This window comes from Perca flavescens, chromosome 2, assembly GCF_004354835.1.
Source record: "Perca flavescens isolate YP-PL-M2 chromosome 2, PFLA_1.0, whole genome shotgun sequence".
Lineage (NCBI taxonomy): Eukaryota > Metazoa > Chordata > Actinopteri > Perciformes > Percidae > Perca > Perca flavescens.
Genome location: NC_041332.1, coordinates 30,951,365 through 30,967,370, shown reverse-complemented (window position 1 = coordinate 30,967,370; position 16,006 = coordinate 30,951,365). Strand labels below are relative to the sequence as shown.

The 16,006-nt window shown below is 40.5% G+C and overlaps 1 protein-coding gene across 2 annotated transcripts in view; it reads right to left on the bottom strand.

Annotated features, from left to right (window-relative positions):
* Positions 1-16,006, bottom strand: part of fat1a (FAT atypical cadherin 1a) — an 81,666-nt gene that overhangs the window by 44,804 nt on the left and 20,856 nt on the right. For both annotated transcript variants that reach the window (XM_028590569.1, XM_028590575.1), the window contains exon 4: positions 5,457-5,518. In XM_028590569.1, coding sequence (XP_028446370.1) covers positions 5,457-5,518 — 62 coding nt within the window. The remainder of the gene's footprint in view (positions 1-5,456; positions 5,519-16,006) is intronic.

Sequence of the window (16,006 nt, the reverse complement as noted above, 5' to 3'; positions counted from 1 at the left end):
TAGAGAGAGAGAGAGAGTGCATGACTTTGATAGCAGCAATTTTGGTCCCTTGGTTGTGTGATTGTTTGGTACAAATGACTTGGTCTGCTTGAATGTGAAGTGCAGCATGACACTAGTGGGGCTTGTAGACTCTTGAGCCCCAATTTTAACCAAATAATAAGGATTTAATAATCAAATTCTATGCATAAAGGTGCACGGTCAAAAGCACCCAAATCAATCAGGGGAGTATACATTCAGTATCAGCTCTTTTGCACACGGTGATGTAATGAACAGATCACTTTGGAAATGAAATAATGTAAAAGAGCCAATTTAAATTAACAAAAAAAAAGACACTTTCTTACTTTCTAAAATAATACTGGATCCACTGTTGCCCCTGGGGAGTCACTGATGGGTTGGTGTATTCAGGTTTTGTTTAATCTAGAGGCTGTTGTGGTGAATTTAAAACTTTCCTAATTTGAAATAATGTTTAATATGTTTGCCTGTGATCATGACAACAGTAACTTGCATGGCTGCGATATGAACAACCCACCAGAGCTAATTATTTTTAATTAGCTGCACCTCTTCACTCTGATAGCACCAGCTGCACTGACTCTGCTGCTGTGTGTCGAACTTACAAACAAAGATTTTGCACTGCTAATAACCATTAAGCCTTACTGCACTCAGCTAAAGGCCGGGGGCTTTTAAAACCCCAGAAGTACTGAGTATAAAAGACAGTGTCGCACAACTGAATCATTATTGGGGCCTTAATTTGAGCCATGACATCAAGCGTTACTGGTGGCATACTTCTGCTTTGTAATATGCGCCATAATTTAATGCTGGCATGTGTCCTGGATTGCACAGTTGGAAAAGTTTAATCAAAAGCAAAGAGCCACAGCCTGACCTAAACAAACACAATTTCCATCTAGTCCTAGAGAAATGGGCTCAAGGGTTGCTGCGCGTCTGAGCGCTGGCATAGATTTGAGCAGTTCTCGCTTCAAGCTGCAAACTACTGTAGAAGGGCAGAACAAATGTCACAGTCGTTTAAGACCATCTGCTAAGTGCTTCACTAAAACCAGTCAGGAGTCCAGCGCCAGGCACACACCATTTGGTGCTATAGTTTCAATTACTAAAGTAATGTGTTTTTGTTTTTCTCGCAGTGTCTGCAGCTGTCTGTGTTATTCACATGAGCGGAATTAACTAAATGGGATGTTTCTCTCAGGGCGGATATGTTGGTGCCCATCCTGGCCTGTGAACTGAACATTTCCATTAGGATCACATGAGCTTTATATATGAAGTATAGTGACTGATTATGTAAAATACCTAGAAAAGGCACTCTCTTTGTGGTAATAGGCCTATTAAGTATTGAAATGAAATGTCCCAGCACAGTACCTCAACAAAACTGCTATGTGTGTAACTGTGCGCATGCACACTATTCATCACTACGCCATCTCTCTTTGGAACATTTTCATCAAAAGCCTTTGTTTGGTAATCAGGCAAACCACACAAAAGACGGAGAAGTTACACCAGAGGGAGTGTGTCTCACTGCATCAGTATAGCACTGCTGTCAAGTCAAGTGAGCCAATCCATTATGTTCTGATTATCTATTGCAAAAACCTTTTTCTGAACGACCATATGCAAGTAATGTTGTTTTAAGCATTCAATGTTAGCTAAAATAACGCGGGGATCAGGACAAATTGTGCAGGATTGTGAAACTAGAAAGCAGATGTTTACAAGGTGTCATGTTTACATAGAGCAACTCACTCTCTTTTACAGTTATTGTCAAACGTACATTTCAGAGGAGTTACTAATGCCTGCTGCACTTTGAGAAAATAAAAAAATTAAAAGATATCTCATTGGTACAAAATGGCTACTTCTAGGATGTTTCTACTGCAGGACCTTTCCTAAGGGACCAAAAACCTTTTGGCAAACTATGAGGAGTTTAATCAAAAGCATTTTTTGAATAAACCCACTCCTCATAGTTCTTCATATGCAGTGGAAACCCAAACAGGAATGCTCATAATGGAAGTTTAATTCCTACTGTAGTTTACTTCTTCAGTGTGGTCCATTTGGCTTTATAGTGCTGTGCATGGAAATATTTGGTCAAAAAGGGCTATACATTAGCTGTCACTTAATATAATGGTGTCCAACGTTGTGACAGTTGATTAATTGTTGATACTATTTTGATAAGTGACCATCAATAGTGGACTAATCATTGAAATCATTTCTTAAGACAAAAATATAAATAAATATTCGCTGGTTTCAGCTTCCCACTTTGGCCACTCACCCACTTCTCTACACATTACTAAACTTATCATTCCAATATGCATCTTGCACACTACTTTGCACTATTACTTTTTATACTCTACATCCCACCTACATCCCAAGTACACACTTGTCTTGATATAATGTCTTATTTGTATATTTGTATTTTTGTATATTATGTTGATATGTGCCTATATGTATATTGTTGTCTCTATTGTACAGTATGTGTCTATATTACTATTTGTCTATGTATAGAGAGTTACCACATACCAAAGTCAAATTCCTTGTGTATGTAAGTATACTTGGCCAATAAATTTGATTTGGATTCGGATTCATATGTGAGGATTTCTGGTTAAGTGTTGAAAACTCAGTATCTTTAGATTTTGGAGTGCTGGTCAGACAAATCAACCAACCTAAAGACTACACAGATCAACTTATTAGGCAAGTCTGTCTATTATTTTTGTGTACATTTTGTAGATTAAATGATTAATCAGAAAAAATAGACTGAGTAGGATCTAATATCTTAGTCAAATAGGTCAGACAAGCAACTTATGCAGGTACGCCTTGCCAACCGCATGCTGGGATAGGATCCAGACAACAGATGTGAACAGCCCATTCACCTCTGCCTTTCCATTAAAATGTTCTCTCTACAGTCCCAGGCCTGAATCCTAAGCATGTCCTGGCATGTCCCACTTTTACCCAGCCCCCTCCTTACTGGGACGGAGGTCTCTCATCCTGCCGCTAGAGCCAACACTCAGACCATCAGGAGCAGCTTTGCCTTTTTTTTCAAATCCCCCCACTGCCTTTCTACCTTGTGCTCGCCGTCTCTTTCACACACAGGCACACGACAACTACCAACCCCCATCCTTCTTATCATAAAAACCGAAGGCCCCCTGTGCTCCCTCCACCTCCTCTTGGCATTTGGTGCAAACAATGCTGACACAGCCCCCACCCTAATTGCTCCACATGTTCCACATGGCCCCACATGTTGCATTTCTTCTTCTACAACAAGCTCGTACAAAAATTTCAACGCTGGTTAGGACTTTGATTAGATTTGTTCTGCCAGCACCCAGTGCACACACAAAGGAATGTGCGCATACATATATATTCTTCTGAGTCATGATTATCCCTTGATTAGCTGCCCTGAGGATACACTAAGGTGTGTGTGTGTGTGTGTGTGTGTGTGTGTGTGTGTGTGTGTGTGTGTGTGTGTGTGTGTGTGTGTGTGTGTGTGTGTGTGTGTCGAGAGGGTCAAATGTAGGGTTTACAGGTCTGTGCTGCTCCATGAATGTTTGGCCCAATAAAGCGCTTCCTGCTGGATTCCCAATAACCAGTGACCAACACGCACAAACTTCTAAAGTTGCCATGGTGACACAGCTCTTTCCAGGCTGTGTTCACTCAGCCGCTTTCTACCTATTTAGGTCAAAAGTTACTTGCTTTAAATTATCCCTCCAACTCATGTTCAAATTAACTAGGAATGTGCAAGAGAGACTTTTTATTAGTTATTTTTCAGAAAAATGTTGGTTCTTTGTGCACTGGAGTTACAGTATCTGATACCATTGTACGCTTTAGCAATACACATTACAAAGAAAAGCAAAGAACGATTAGCATGAAGAGAATAGGCGTGTTGAATTTGGCACAACATTAAAGTAGACCAGAGTTTGAGCTGGGCGTTTAATGTGGTTGGCAAATGTCTGTCTGGAGGCATTTTGTCATTAGACAAATGAAAAAATTCTTGAACTCTGCTTTTTTTTTTGTCTTTTTACAAACAAAAAGACTTTGAATCAGACACCAATTCCAACCTAGTAGTGCAACAGCTTTCAACCACATGTTGAAAGTAGCAATTCTATGTCGAGAGCAAACCGCTCGAAGGAGGAGCTTTGGGTGTGCATGGGAACCTTTTTGACCATGATATCCAATAGTCTTCACACATTCAAAAGGTGTAGTCCACAAGATTCAATTTAATTGTTTCTTTCTAGCAACCTTGGTGAATCAATTTCATTCATCAGCAAAACATTTTTTTAAAGTGCTCATATTATGCTTTTGGGCTTTTTCCCTTTATTGTGTTATATATCTTTTTTGTGCACGTTATAGGTTTACAAAGTGAAAAAGCCCAAAGTCCACCCCAAAGGGACTTACCATCTCCAACAGAAAGCACTGTTCACAAACTGCTCCAAACAGCTCTGTTGTAGTCCAGCCTTTACTTCCGGGACAAACGTGCGTCACTTTGTAACACACGTTATAATGCTCGCCTAGCTGCTAGAGTGGCGCGCCCTCATCCTCTGCTTCTGACTGGCTAGTAGTCCTTACCTAGCTACTGCGCATGTGCGACTCCCAACAAAGATGGAACAGAAGTGAGATGTCGCCCTCTGTAGCTAAAACAGAGAGCTCAACACACAGGGTGAAAAGAGGAGCTGAAGCAATGTGCAGTACAACAAAAATATGGTGTTTTTTGAAAATTAAACCATGTAAACCTATTGTGATATAACCTCTATACAATTATGAAGCTGAAAATGAGCTTAATATGAGCACTTTAAAGTAACACAGTCTTGCCTTATTCCCCAGTAATGCAACAGTGCAGTGTAATGTACAATCAGAGTATGAAATACAACACTGCTCTGGCACCAGATGTACCAGCATTAACCATCACCCAGTGATCACTGAATCGTGTTAACTTCTAACAATAATTAAAAGGCGTCCAATCTGCTCCCTGTCATCACCGGAAACACAATTAAAACGCCTATTATCAACCTCGGATCTGTGGCGAGAAAGAGGGGAGGACAACAGATCAGGAGACAACAGAGCCCAGCTCAATTTAAAACCAACAAGTTAAGACATTGATCTGATGGTTTGACAACAGTTTCCTGTCCCAGCTTGCTCCATCCACGAGACGCAACAGTGGGAAAGAACAAAGGAACAGTCACCAGGATCTCCCACACACCTTCCACCTCCCCTTCCTACCCCATCCGGAAATCAGTTCTAGGTGAAATGATTCCAAAGGGACCTTTTCTTGCATATACAAGAAGACTTGTTTTTGTTGGAAACATGTGGCACTTAGCCTTTGGCTGAAAATGCCAAACCTCTGAGACAGAAAATGTAGATTCTTTCTAATTATAATGACAGTAATTCATTTTCACAGAAATAAGAGAGGCTGCCACTGACCCGTCCATAGCTTTTTCTTTAGAGTTGAAAATTTGACAAAGTAAAGCGCTTACCTCAAGAATGTGCTCGTCTTGTTGCTCCCTGTCCAGTTTTCTTGAAGTAGTTGTAACCAGACCTGGTGGAGACAAGCAATAATAATATGAATTATACGCATATAGAAGTAATTACATGAAACAACAACAAATCTATTTCTGCTGCTCTATTTTATAAAATATTTGACATGACAAAGCAATCATTAAATCACAAACTAAATATCACTGAAAATGCTTGAACAGAGGCTACTGTTATTGCAGATATAATGACAAAGCAATCATTAAATCACAAACTAAATATCACTGAAAATGCTTGAACAGAGGCTACTGTTATTGCAGATATATATATATCGATGTCAGTGTATGTCGGCCGATTAAAACAATGAGTCACAGAACAGAAACTCCAAAGATGTTTGGTAGCTTAGAAACTATCAGCGAGCATGTCCCACTCAGCACAAATCATGGTCACACTTCTTTAATAACCAAATTGTAGGGATCCTTGTCCGAAATGCCAATATATTGTTTGACAATATATTGGATTTCTTAAACTCTCAAATATTGATATCGGCATCAAATAGCCAGTGTCAGTAAGCTATATGGTGGGCCAAAGAGACACTTTCAGAAAACACTGGGGCAATGAAGCAATATTCAATTAATTAAACTCCCACTCACTGTTGGGTGACATAATCGGAACCCTGTTGGTTACCTCATCAGTCACCTATGAGTTAAAAGTTTGCATCTGGAGGAGTGCTCTCCCGGTAGGTCTTCCCTGTTTTTGGTCAAACCCGTTGCCAGACAGCCCACCACACTGCCTTACATATGTGAAATATCACAAAGGTCTGCAAATAGTTTCCAAACAGCAGCACAGACTCGACACCCTGCTTTTAATTCTTCGACAAGCTGAATAAATAGTCCGACGTCACCCCCGGTACTGAGGACTCTTTGAAACAGAGAAAAGGAAACTTTAGAAAAAGATCCTGCTGCAAGTTGAAGGGTTTCCAACGGTCTTTTTGAGCTCCATCGTTCATTTTAAGTAGGAGGATTGATCGTTGCGTAAGATCAATCGCACAGAGGGGACTTTGTTGAGCCAAGCTTTGACAAAAGTGAAAATAAAACAAGCTTGAGTCTTTAGTTCCTGGCTAATCCAATTTTGAATCAAATTCACAAACAAGAGAAGAAAAAGGGGGGGAGGGGGGAGGATATTGCTACATGGCTACGTTATAAGCAGCGTTCTGTTCTCACTACCAATATAATTGCAACTTTGCAGAGACACTGAGTGTAGAGTAGACATGCCAACTTCAACCGCACCAGAGCCGCCTGCTTGCCACACTGCGCCTGATTAGCATAAAGCAAAGGATTTCAGAAACCCAAACCCATCAATGGCACATATGCCTGCAACGAGAATAGCAGGCCACAACTTACAGGTCCTGAAATAGCCCTCCTTCAGCACAGCAAATTGAGGCATATGAGCGAGGCGCTTTTGCTCCCCCTTTTTTCTCCCCCTTTCTTATCCTCTCCTTCCTAGGCTTTATTTAATCTTCACAGTGAGCTGCAGAGATATAGGTCTACCGATATTATGTTGGGAACAAAAATACTATAAACACTTCCTGTAGATGCAACTCATTTCTTTGCTCTGCTTATCTAACATAGCTACATATTGCTGGGCAACACATTTAAATATTAATTGTACATTCATTTGAAATGGCAACCATTGCAGGTGCAAATTTCATATTCATATGAAAGACACATTTTAATTACCACAAGGAAAAAAACCTGCCTCCACCCCTCTTTCTCAACAAAGTTACATACACCGCCTCACCGCGATAAAAGGTGTGTCAACACTGGCAACACAAATTAAGTTCGGTCAATTTATACGACCTGCAGGAATTACTCTTTGCAGTGTTGCGTGATGTCTGCCAGAAAGTTTTGCAGGGGATCAGCATGGGTTACATGAGTGAGCGAGCTGTAGATTATTACCATCAAAGCTAATAGTTCTGCTGTGCCACATTAAAACTGACAACGCTGACTAATTATTCATGTGCTTTAGCCAGGCTGAAGCTGATGGATGATCATGTTTTTAAGCACCCCTGTGTGCTGTGTTAGGTAACTTCTCCCTTTGTGCATGCATTATAGAGCAGAATACTAACCACAGCGAGTCTCTGATTTATAATTCCTCTGCAAATCAGCTGCCTAATCAACGCTTGGCTAAGTATCATAACAGAGACAGTGCTTGTGATGTAAACAGTATACTCTCAGGACAGAAGCACAGCACTGCAACAAACATAGCATCAGCAAAACCAATGAAATCACAAAAAAGACCTGGCTTTAATTCCAAACCCACTCTGGTGAATAGGAATTTGGGTTAGCTAAAGACTGCAGAGAAGTCCCAATTCACAAACATAATTTACACCTTGATGCTGTAACAGCAGGCACACCGGAAGATGAGTTAATGACACAGGTAGCACATCGCTGAATGCCTTTTGTTTATGGGTATACTGTTGCTCAAAACTCTTGCATATTTTGGTTGAGGTGTAATCTCTCTCTCTCTCTCTCTCTCTCTCTCTCTCTCTCTCTCTCTCTCTCTCTCTCTTTATCCGCCTGACACAAAAAATAGCTCTGCTACCTCCAGCTGAAAACAGGGATGGGAAATTTGGAAAGAGTGCATGGGCAAGCAAAAAAAAAGCTAAAGAGGAAGTGAAAAGGGATTTTGTCCTTAGTGCACTGTGGTTAGTTGAAGTTAAAATAGCAACAGGTACCTCAGGTCTCATGTACTAACTACACCCTGCAGAAATCCCATTGTCAAGAGAAGCCGTTCAGTTGACAAGGTGTCATTAATATCAAACGTGTACGGCTGTCCTTTCCAGGTGCAATTGTGCCTTTGGCAACAGAAGGGTGCTGACCTTCTCCCAGCAGGGCGGAAACATTCTCTGCCAGACTGTGTATTCTTTATACACATCTCACATGCAACAGACAGTCCGTCATGTGGTAAGCATTTGCCTTTAATCATATGGTCTGTCCAAGGTTCCACTTTTCACATCACATAAAGTGTGTTCCACAGGTGTGCCGAGTAGTCTAGGGCTGATTATTTTCATTAGTGATTAATCTGGCAATTATTGTCTCTATTAACAGATTCATTGTTTTAGTCCATAAAATTCCAGACAATTGTTAAAAATGTCCTAAAACCTAATGAGGAGTCTATTTAGTTTAATTGGAGAAACCTGGAACTATATGTTAACTAGATATTGTCTTCATCATTTTTCTCTGGTAAGATGACTTTAAACCATCAGGCTAATCGATTTTCAGAATAGTTGCATATTTATTTTCTGTCAACAAACTGATCGATTAATTCACTCTATTATCAGCTTTACAATAGTCAGCTTAGCGGTTTTGGGGGCATGGCCTCTTGGTGAAATTGTTTGAACCGCAAGCTCAATTTTACTGCTCTCTCGTATTTTTAAAAGTTGAAGTATTTTAGGATTTGGATGGAGCATAAAACCAGCATCCACTTCGAGATGTAGAGATGTCTGGGAGTAGAATCAAACATCTCAAATGCAAAAACACATGTTTGCATCGACTGCGGATGAGTAAAGCTATTTTGATGCATGTTGTGTTGTGGCTTAAAACTGCTTTTGTTTGCTTCTGTTTCCATTTTTGTGTGGCATGCTGCCAGCTCGCTGCCAGATCTCTGACCACGGGACTTGCCGCCCACTCCAATATGCAAGCACTGATCTTGCTTGTTTCCAAAAAATCTAAACTTTCTAAACTTCAAATCTATATAAACTCATTCCGCAATCATCTATGGTGGCCATAGTGTTCCAGCCAATAAAGGTGCATACCTCTCTATCTCTAAATGTTAAGGAACTGTAAAATGATTACTTGGTAAGCCAAAGCTCACCAGAGAAGTCTGTACTTCCAACCCCGCAGCCTTTGTCACAAAACACACACACACACACACACACACACACACACACACACACACACACACAAAAGCCATCCTCAGGCGTGGGCTGAGCTGGCCCGACAGTAATTATAGCCATGCTGTTTTGAGAGGGGGAGAAAAACAACAGCAAAGCAGCGGTGGCACTCTCAACCATGTCCTTGAGCACTACAACCGCTGCTCCAAAATGGAGGCCTGGAGGGAGTTAAGGAGTCTAGGACATTGTTGGGCCGGTTCGTACCCAGGCATTACTGCTGTGATTAGCAGTCTTTAGAGTGACACACATATTTATACGACACACATTTAGTCATAACTTTAGACAATCGGGAATGTGCTGGGTGTCTGCAGTGGCAGGACTTGTTGTGCAATTTTAAAGTCCACGAGATATTTAGTACTGTTGTTGTGAACTGACACTATGTTTTGAAAATTAATTATTTAAATGCTTGCTATTTCTTCTGGAAAATAATGACCAAAGAGTGCAACATTTCTTATCCCGAAACCCAACGTTCAACCCCAGACAGCTATATCAATATTCACAGCTTCATTATGAGTCATGTGTCTGCTACTCAAGCTTAAAACAACACTGTGAAAAGTATCAGTTTTCACTGCTTGTGATGCCATCTATTCTCTTGAATGAAAACAGTGGGAGACCAACGTCCAAAGGACTCTGGGAGTTTAAAAAGGGATTGATTGGTACATTAAACTAGGAGCTGTTTGTCGCTTTCTTTATAACCGACTCTCCAAAATGCTGCTGAACGAGAGCTACTGACTGTTGTATTTTATTGAGAAGAAAAGCAATGCTTGGCATGCCATTTAAATGGCAGTGTAGTCCAACTGGGATCCTGTTCTGTCGTCCAGAAACACAGAATTCCTCCAACAAGAGGACATAGAAGCTAATACAAACACATTAATACATACATATGGTCTTTGTGAAAATGAGTAAAAGGCATTTAGTGCGGAAGCTCTGTTTGCATTAGGATCGAGATATCTCAGCACCTCACAGATGCAAGGTTTATTTGTAATCCGAAAAGACAAGCACGTCATGGAAGACTTAGGGCTATGGGGGATTCAGGTTCCCAAGTGCTGGTGAAAGTGAATGTTGTGGGGAGTTGTGTAAATGGATGGGATGCTTGGAAGCAGTGGAGCAGCTGAGGTACCATCGTACTAACTGGTAGTTTTGACGGATGTTAATTCTGATATGTACACATAAAATCTGGGTGGTATTAAAGACAAGGCATCACAGATAGGTAAGAGGCCGTGTGGGAGAAATGTACCCATGTTGAGATCGCAGGCAGATAGTTTGGTTTTGATAGCTATTTGTTACGCGTCTTGTTTTAATGATTTTCCCTTCTCTCCCTCATAGATTTCACATTGGTCTGTCAATTTTCATCAGTCAATTTTTTTTTGAATTTGTAAAGCCACCTAAGTAGTATAGTTGTGGTCATGTCTTAAGAATACATGTGCAAGGCCAATTACACTGCCCACCTGTCAATCAAATACTTTTGGTTATAGTAGAGCATAAAAATGTTGAAGGTTGAACTAGCAAGTTCTAGAAGGGCAGATAATTGATGCAAAATATAATCCTGAGCAAGGATCTGTAGAACTCGCATGGAGAGACCACATATGCACAATTTTCATTGGTGGATGAAGTCCTTTAACACATTTTTTACAACAGATATGTGAGTTCATACATAAACACGCACATTAATGCATTACCTTAAAATACATACACTACAATTTTTGTCTGTTGGTCACACCCGCATTAAAACAGTGAATGACAGGTGGATTCGCTTGCTAAGGCAAAGTAAAACTGGGCAAATCTTTCATGCTGAGTTTAACTTTGGTTGAGTTTGACCCACAAATTGGTGCTGTTGAGCAATAGCAATGTGTCTTGACAGTACTGACCTTTGAGGGAAAGGAAGAGCCAAGGGGTCCAAAATGGAGGAGGTTAATGTAGGTTATTTGCTGTGTTGCACCATCCACTTTTATTTAACCTCCTCTGTTGGAGTTTGAACTGCTCCACAAAAGAGGAATGGTTTGAAGAAAGAGAGTCGATGGTAATTGCGTCTTTTGAATTCACTGGGGCCTGCTAACTGACAGTAAGCACGCTCGTTAGCTTCAAAAGCTTAACTTCCCTTTTCAGTAACACTCTTTGTTGAATGAAATGATGTACAACCCAAAGAATAAAATGCCCTGGGGGAGTAAACTGCATTATAGAAATAATACAAAGAAGCTTGAAGAGCTATTGTTTCTAACTAACGCTAGTATGTTTCCGGCTGGTTAGCGTGTTAGCTTGCCAGCAACACGAGTTCACCAACTAGCCTTGCGAATAGTCACTACATCACAAAAACTTCTAGAACCAAATATTTTAAGAGGATGCACGAATGACATTCACTGTGTAAAGTGCTTTGTGATTTTTATCTGTGAAATGCGCTCTATAAATAAACTTTACTTACTTACTAACTTACTTACTGTGCCAACTTATGGTTTGACCAGGTCTCTACAAGGTATTACATATACCAATTTGAAGGCAACAGTATACTAAGAATACAAAAAGAATACAGTCAAATGTTTTGCTGCCTACACATTTGCACACACACACACACACACACACACACACACACACACACACACACACACACACACACACACACACACACACAGTGGTCCACATGTTGTAGCTTTGTACTGTTCATTTTTTCAAGGCAATTTTACACCTTTCACCTTTTAAGTGCTTGTGTGTACGGTTCACTTAAGTACAGTAGGTGAGGCTTTTTGATGTGCACCAACAAGAGCGACCTGGTCCATTTAACAGAGGTATCTCACTGCACTTCCACATTAACAATTGATCAGGAACATTTTTTAAGAGATACAAAATTCAAACTAAAACACTGCACACTGTAATCATAATGTCAGTTTAATCTGTAGGCTTTGGCTCAACTTACTCAACCTTATTGTAACAGTAACACTAATGGCAGTGCGTCTCTGCTGTGACAGATTTGTCAATACACTGTCTTGTGAGTGATGCCTCTGCAATCACAGACGGGTTTGCCATTGTCAAGTAAAACTTTCTTTCAAAATACCAGCCAACCAACCAATCAATTGTCTAATTAAAAGGTGTCACTTGATCTGTGCTAATGGAACAAATAGGTTGTCAGAGTTACTAGGCTTCATTTTACACAGAAAGAACAAACTGGGTCAGGTCTTGTTTTGTTATTTACATGTAGGTCATGAGGTTGATGGGTCAGTGTAACGCTTATCAGTTCAATTTTCTAAACACAAACGGACATTTGGAAAAACAGAAACATGGGTTCCAATATCCAATTTTTCCCCGCCTTGACAAATTAAAAAATTGGATCTTTTAACTGTTTTTCCAATTTTCTGTTTTTATTCAGAGTATCAGAAATTTAGAAAATTACAAAATTGCGTCTGGGCTCCAATTATTCAATACTGCAATGGTATTCTCTTCCTCGTTCCGCCTAGCTACGCCCCGCCCCCCACTCGAAACCATCAGTTGCAAGCACCTCTGACACAAAGTCTATCAGTTTTTCATTTTGGTCCATATGCAGTTAATGACCTGCATATTCCGCAAAGCAGAGGAAGAGAATACCATTGCAGTATTGAATAATTGGAGCTCAGACTCAATTTCTGATCCGCTGAATAAAAAACAGAAAATTGGAAAAACAGGTTAAAGATCAAATTTTTTAATTTGTCAAGGTGGAAAAAAAATGAAAAATTGGATATTTGAACCCATTTTTCTGTTTTTCCAAATGTCCGTTTGTGCTTAGAAAATTGAACTGATAAGCGTTACACGGGCCTTATCAGCACTGAATAAATCACAGTTCTCCTGTGGGGATTTTATAAAGCTCAGAGGTGAGTAAATGTTAGCTTATCTCTCCCTTTTGCAGGAATTTCATGAAAATCTTCACACAAAATTTTTGATAGCATTTTCTTCATTTAAAGTATCTGCTCCATGTTCGTAAAAATAAGGCAAGATTCAATGAAAACATTGGACACCCACAATGACAAGATTAAAAAGATCAGGTCACGTTATTGGATGTGTTTCAAAGATACTGTGGTGACACTGAATCTTTGCCAACTAAGCCACCATGGCTGCTCTTTGAAGTTTTTAAGAGGACAATCAGACATTTTTCATTTTCACATTCTCTTTTCACAATCTCTCTTGAGAGCTGTAACAATCGTTTTGGCCCCAAATCACCGGAAACATCAGGAAGTTGTTGGAAGTATCCATTTCCTATCTCACTTCCCCTAATAGTGGTCGGGGCTTTGGTAAACCACTGAAAACACAAGGGTGTGTGTTTTCTCCCTCAAACAGAGAAGGCGTTACTGAAAGTTGATAAAAGCCCCACCAAAAAAATGCATGATTTGCAGCTGCAATCCCAGTGGCTGTTTTCCCTTACCTTTTCATTCAACCCCAGGGGTGACAAATGCACATAAAACCTGTCAAAGGTATCCAAGCTTGCCAAAGCATTACGCACGGCACTCCTTTTAAATTGATGACAATGAGTTGCTGGATGCAGGCAAAGAAAAAGGATGGGCCACAATTGTTCAATACGACTGTAAGAATTCACCTGGGTGTATCTTTCTTTATTTGGGCATAACCACTGGAATGAAAGCTGCCATTAAAAGGGCCAACATAATCAGGTATAGACAGCCATATCCTATTAAAGGCATGCCCTTGTCCGCTATAACTACACCATTGTCTGGTGACGAATCCAGAGAGGCGCCATCATTATACGGTGGAGTTTTCAACAGGCTTTCGGTGCTCTGAGCAAAAATCTTATAGGTCAGGTCACCACAGACTAATTAAGCTATGTTTGAAAAAAAAGTCAATGGACAACACTGGGACAATTAGAGAAGCTTTAGAAAGTACTTATACTACACAAGGAAAGGAAGAATAGATACAACAGGAAGCAGATTAATGACCATTCAGCAAGATAAGATAGCTATCGGAGTGATCTTTGCTCCAGCTCTCTCTCCTTAACTTAGATATGACAAACCAAACTTCCTGTGTGTGTGTGTGTGTGTGTGTGTGTGTGTGTGTGTGTGTGTGTGTGTGTGTGTGTGTGTGTGTGTGTGTGTGTGTGTGTGTGTGTGTGTGTGTGTGTGTGTGTGTGTGTGTGTGTGTGTGTGTGTGTGTGTGTGTGTGTTCTTTGCCCTTTGTGTGTTCTGGCATAAGAGCTCTTGCTCAAAGTCCAGTACGTCTAAGTACAGTAACAGCATTTCAGGGGGAGAGAGAGAGAGAGAGAGAGAGAGAGAGAGAGAGAGAGAGAGAGAGAGAGAGTGATTCACCAGGTAATGAACACTGCTCACTCTCCCACAGAAAAGGTGGGCTACTCATGTCAACAACCTCAGATGACAACTCCTTCATACAGGAAATAAAACTAGACAACTAGTAGACTGGCTGTCTAAAGTAATGTGTATGTGTGTGTGTGTGTGTGTGTGTGTGTGTGTGTGTATGGCCAAACCATCCTCACTCTAATTTGTACCCAAAGTAATAAACAGCATTTAAATACATTTACACATTTTACATAGAGCACACGCGATTATCTATCTGTCTGTCTCAGCCCATATCCTGCTGAGTCTTTTATCCAGGGAATACAATTCTTCTCAGCCACCAAATCAAGGCTTGGGAGCCTAAAACAACCGTTGTCATGTCTGTGGGTGGGATGGGATCTGTGCCATCACACAACTGAGCACTGGTTCATCTTTGAAAATTTCAGACCCAAACAGCATTATTCAAATTCACTGATCTCATACTGCTTTAGAACACTTAATTCATATCCAGCTGACTGCCACAATTTTCACCCCACGTGGCTCTGCCTCGTTTTCTCTCTACTTGTTCCAATCCCCTTGAAAGCAAAGCTATATCAAAACGTTAAGTTCTAAGCTCTCTGACGTTGGGATTGCAGTAGTGTCTGCTAGAGAGAAGAGCTGGCCTTGCACTTTAATGACAAACTAAAGTCAGAGAACAGCCAAAACAGCAGGACTTGTTTACTTGGCAGAAATAAGGTGGGCCTAAGCCTTTCATCCTGGGCTTTCCGGAGTCAATGTGGGTCTGTGCGGGAAAAAGGCATCCAACGCCACGCAAGGCGTCAAGCGAAGTCTTCATATGTGTTTGAAGCTTGAGTGTATGCACAGGGCTGTAGTCCATGATAGAAGGCTAGCTAGTTAGCTTGGAACACATGCACGTTCCAAAACCCACACACAAAACATAGGCCTTAACGTCTTTTCCTTTTTCCCACCCCTTTGTAGAGCTTTGTAGATATGCCAAGGGCCTATGCTTCCAATGCAACTTTAGAACATGTAATTACAGAGACTTACATGTAAATTTAAACATTTTCAAAAACCTGTAATATGCGGTGGGAATGCCATATTGAGTTGATAATGTGGAGAGATATCAGGCCTATTTTCATCTTGTTTAATACCACAGATATAGAAAATAAAATATAATTTGTAATCGTTCCTCAAGACATTCAATTCAACTAAAAAACATTGGCTAGTAAACATGTTACTGTCATTTTAACTGGCACTCTGCATAAATCACTGTCTTCTCTAGTAAGCAGCTACACTTGGCTCCCTGTTTTCTCTCCCCACCCACCTGTCTTCCTCG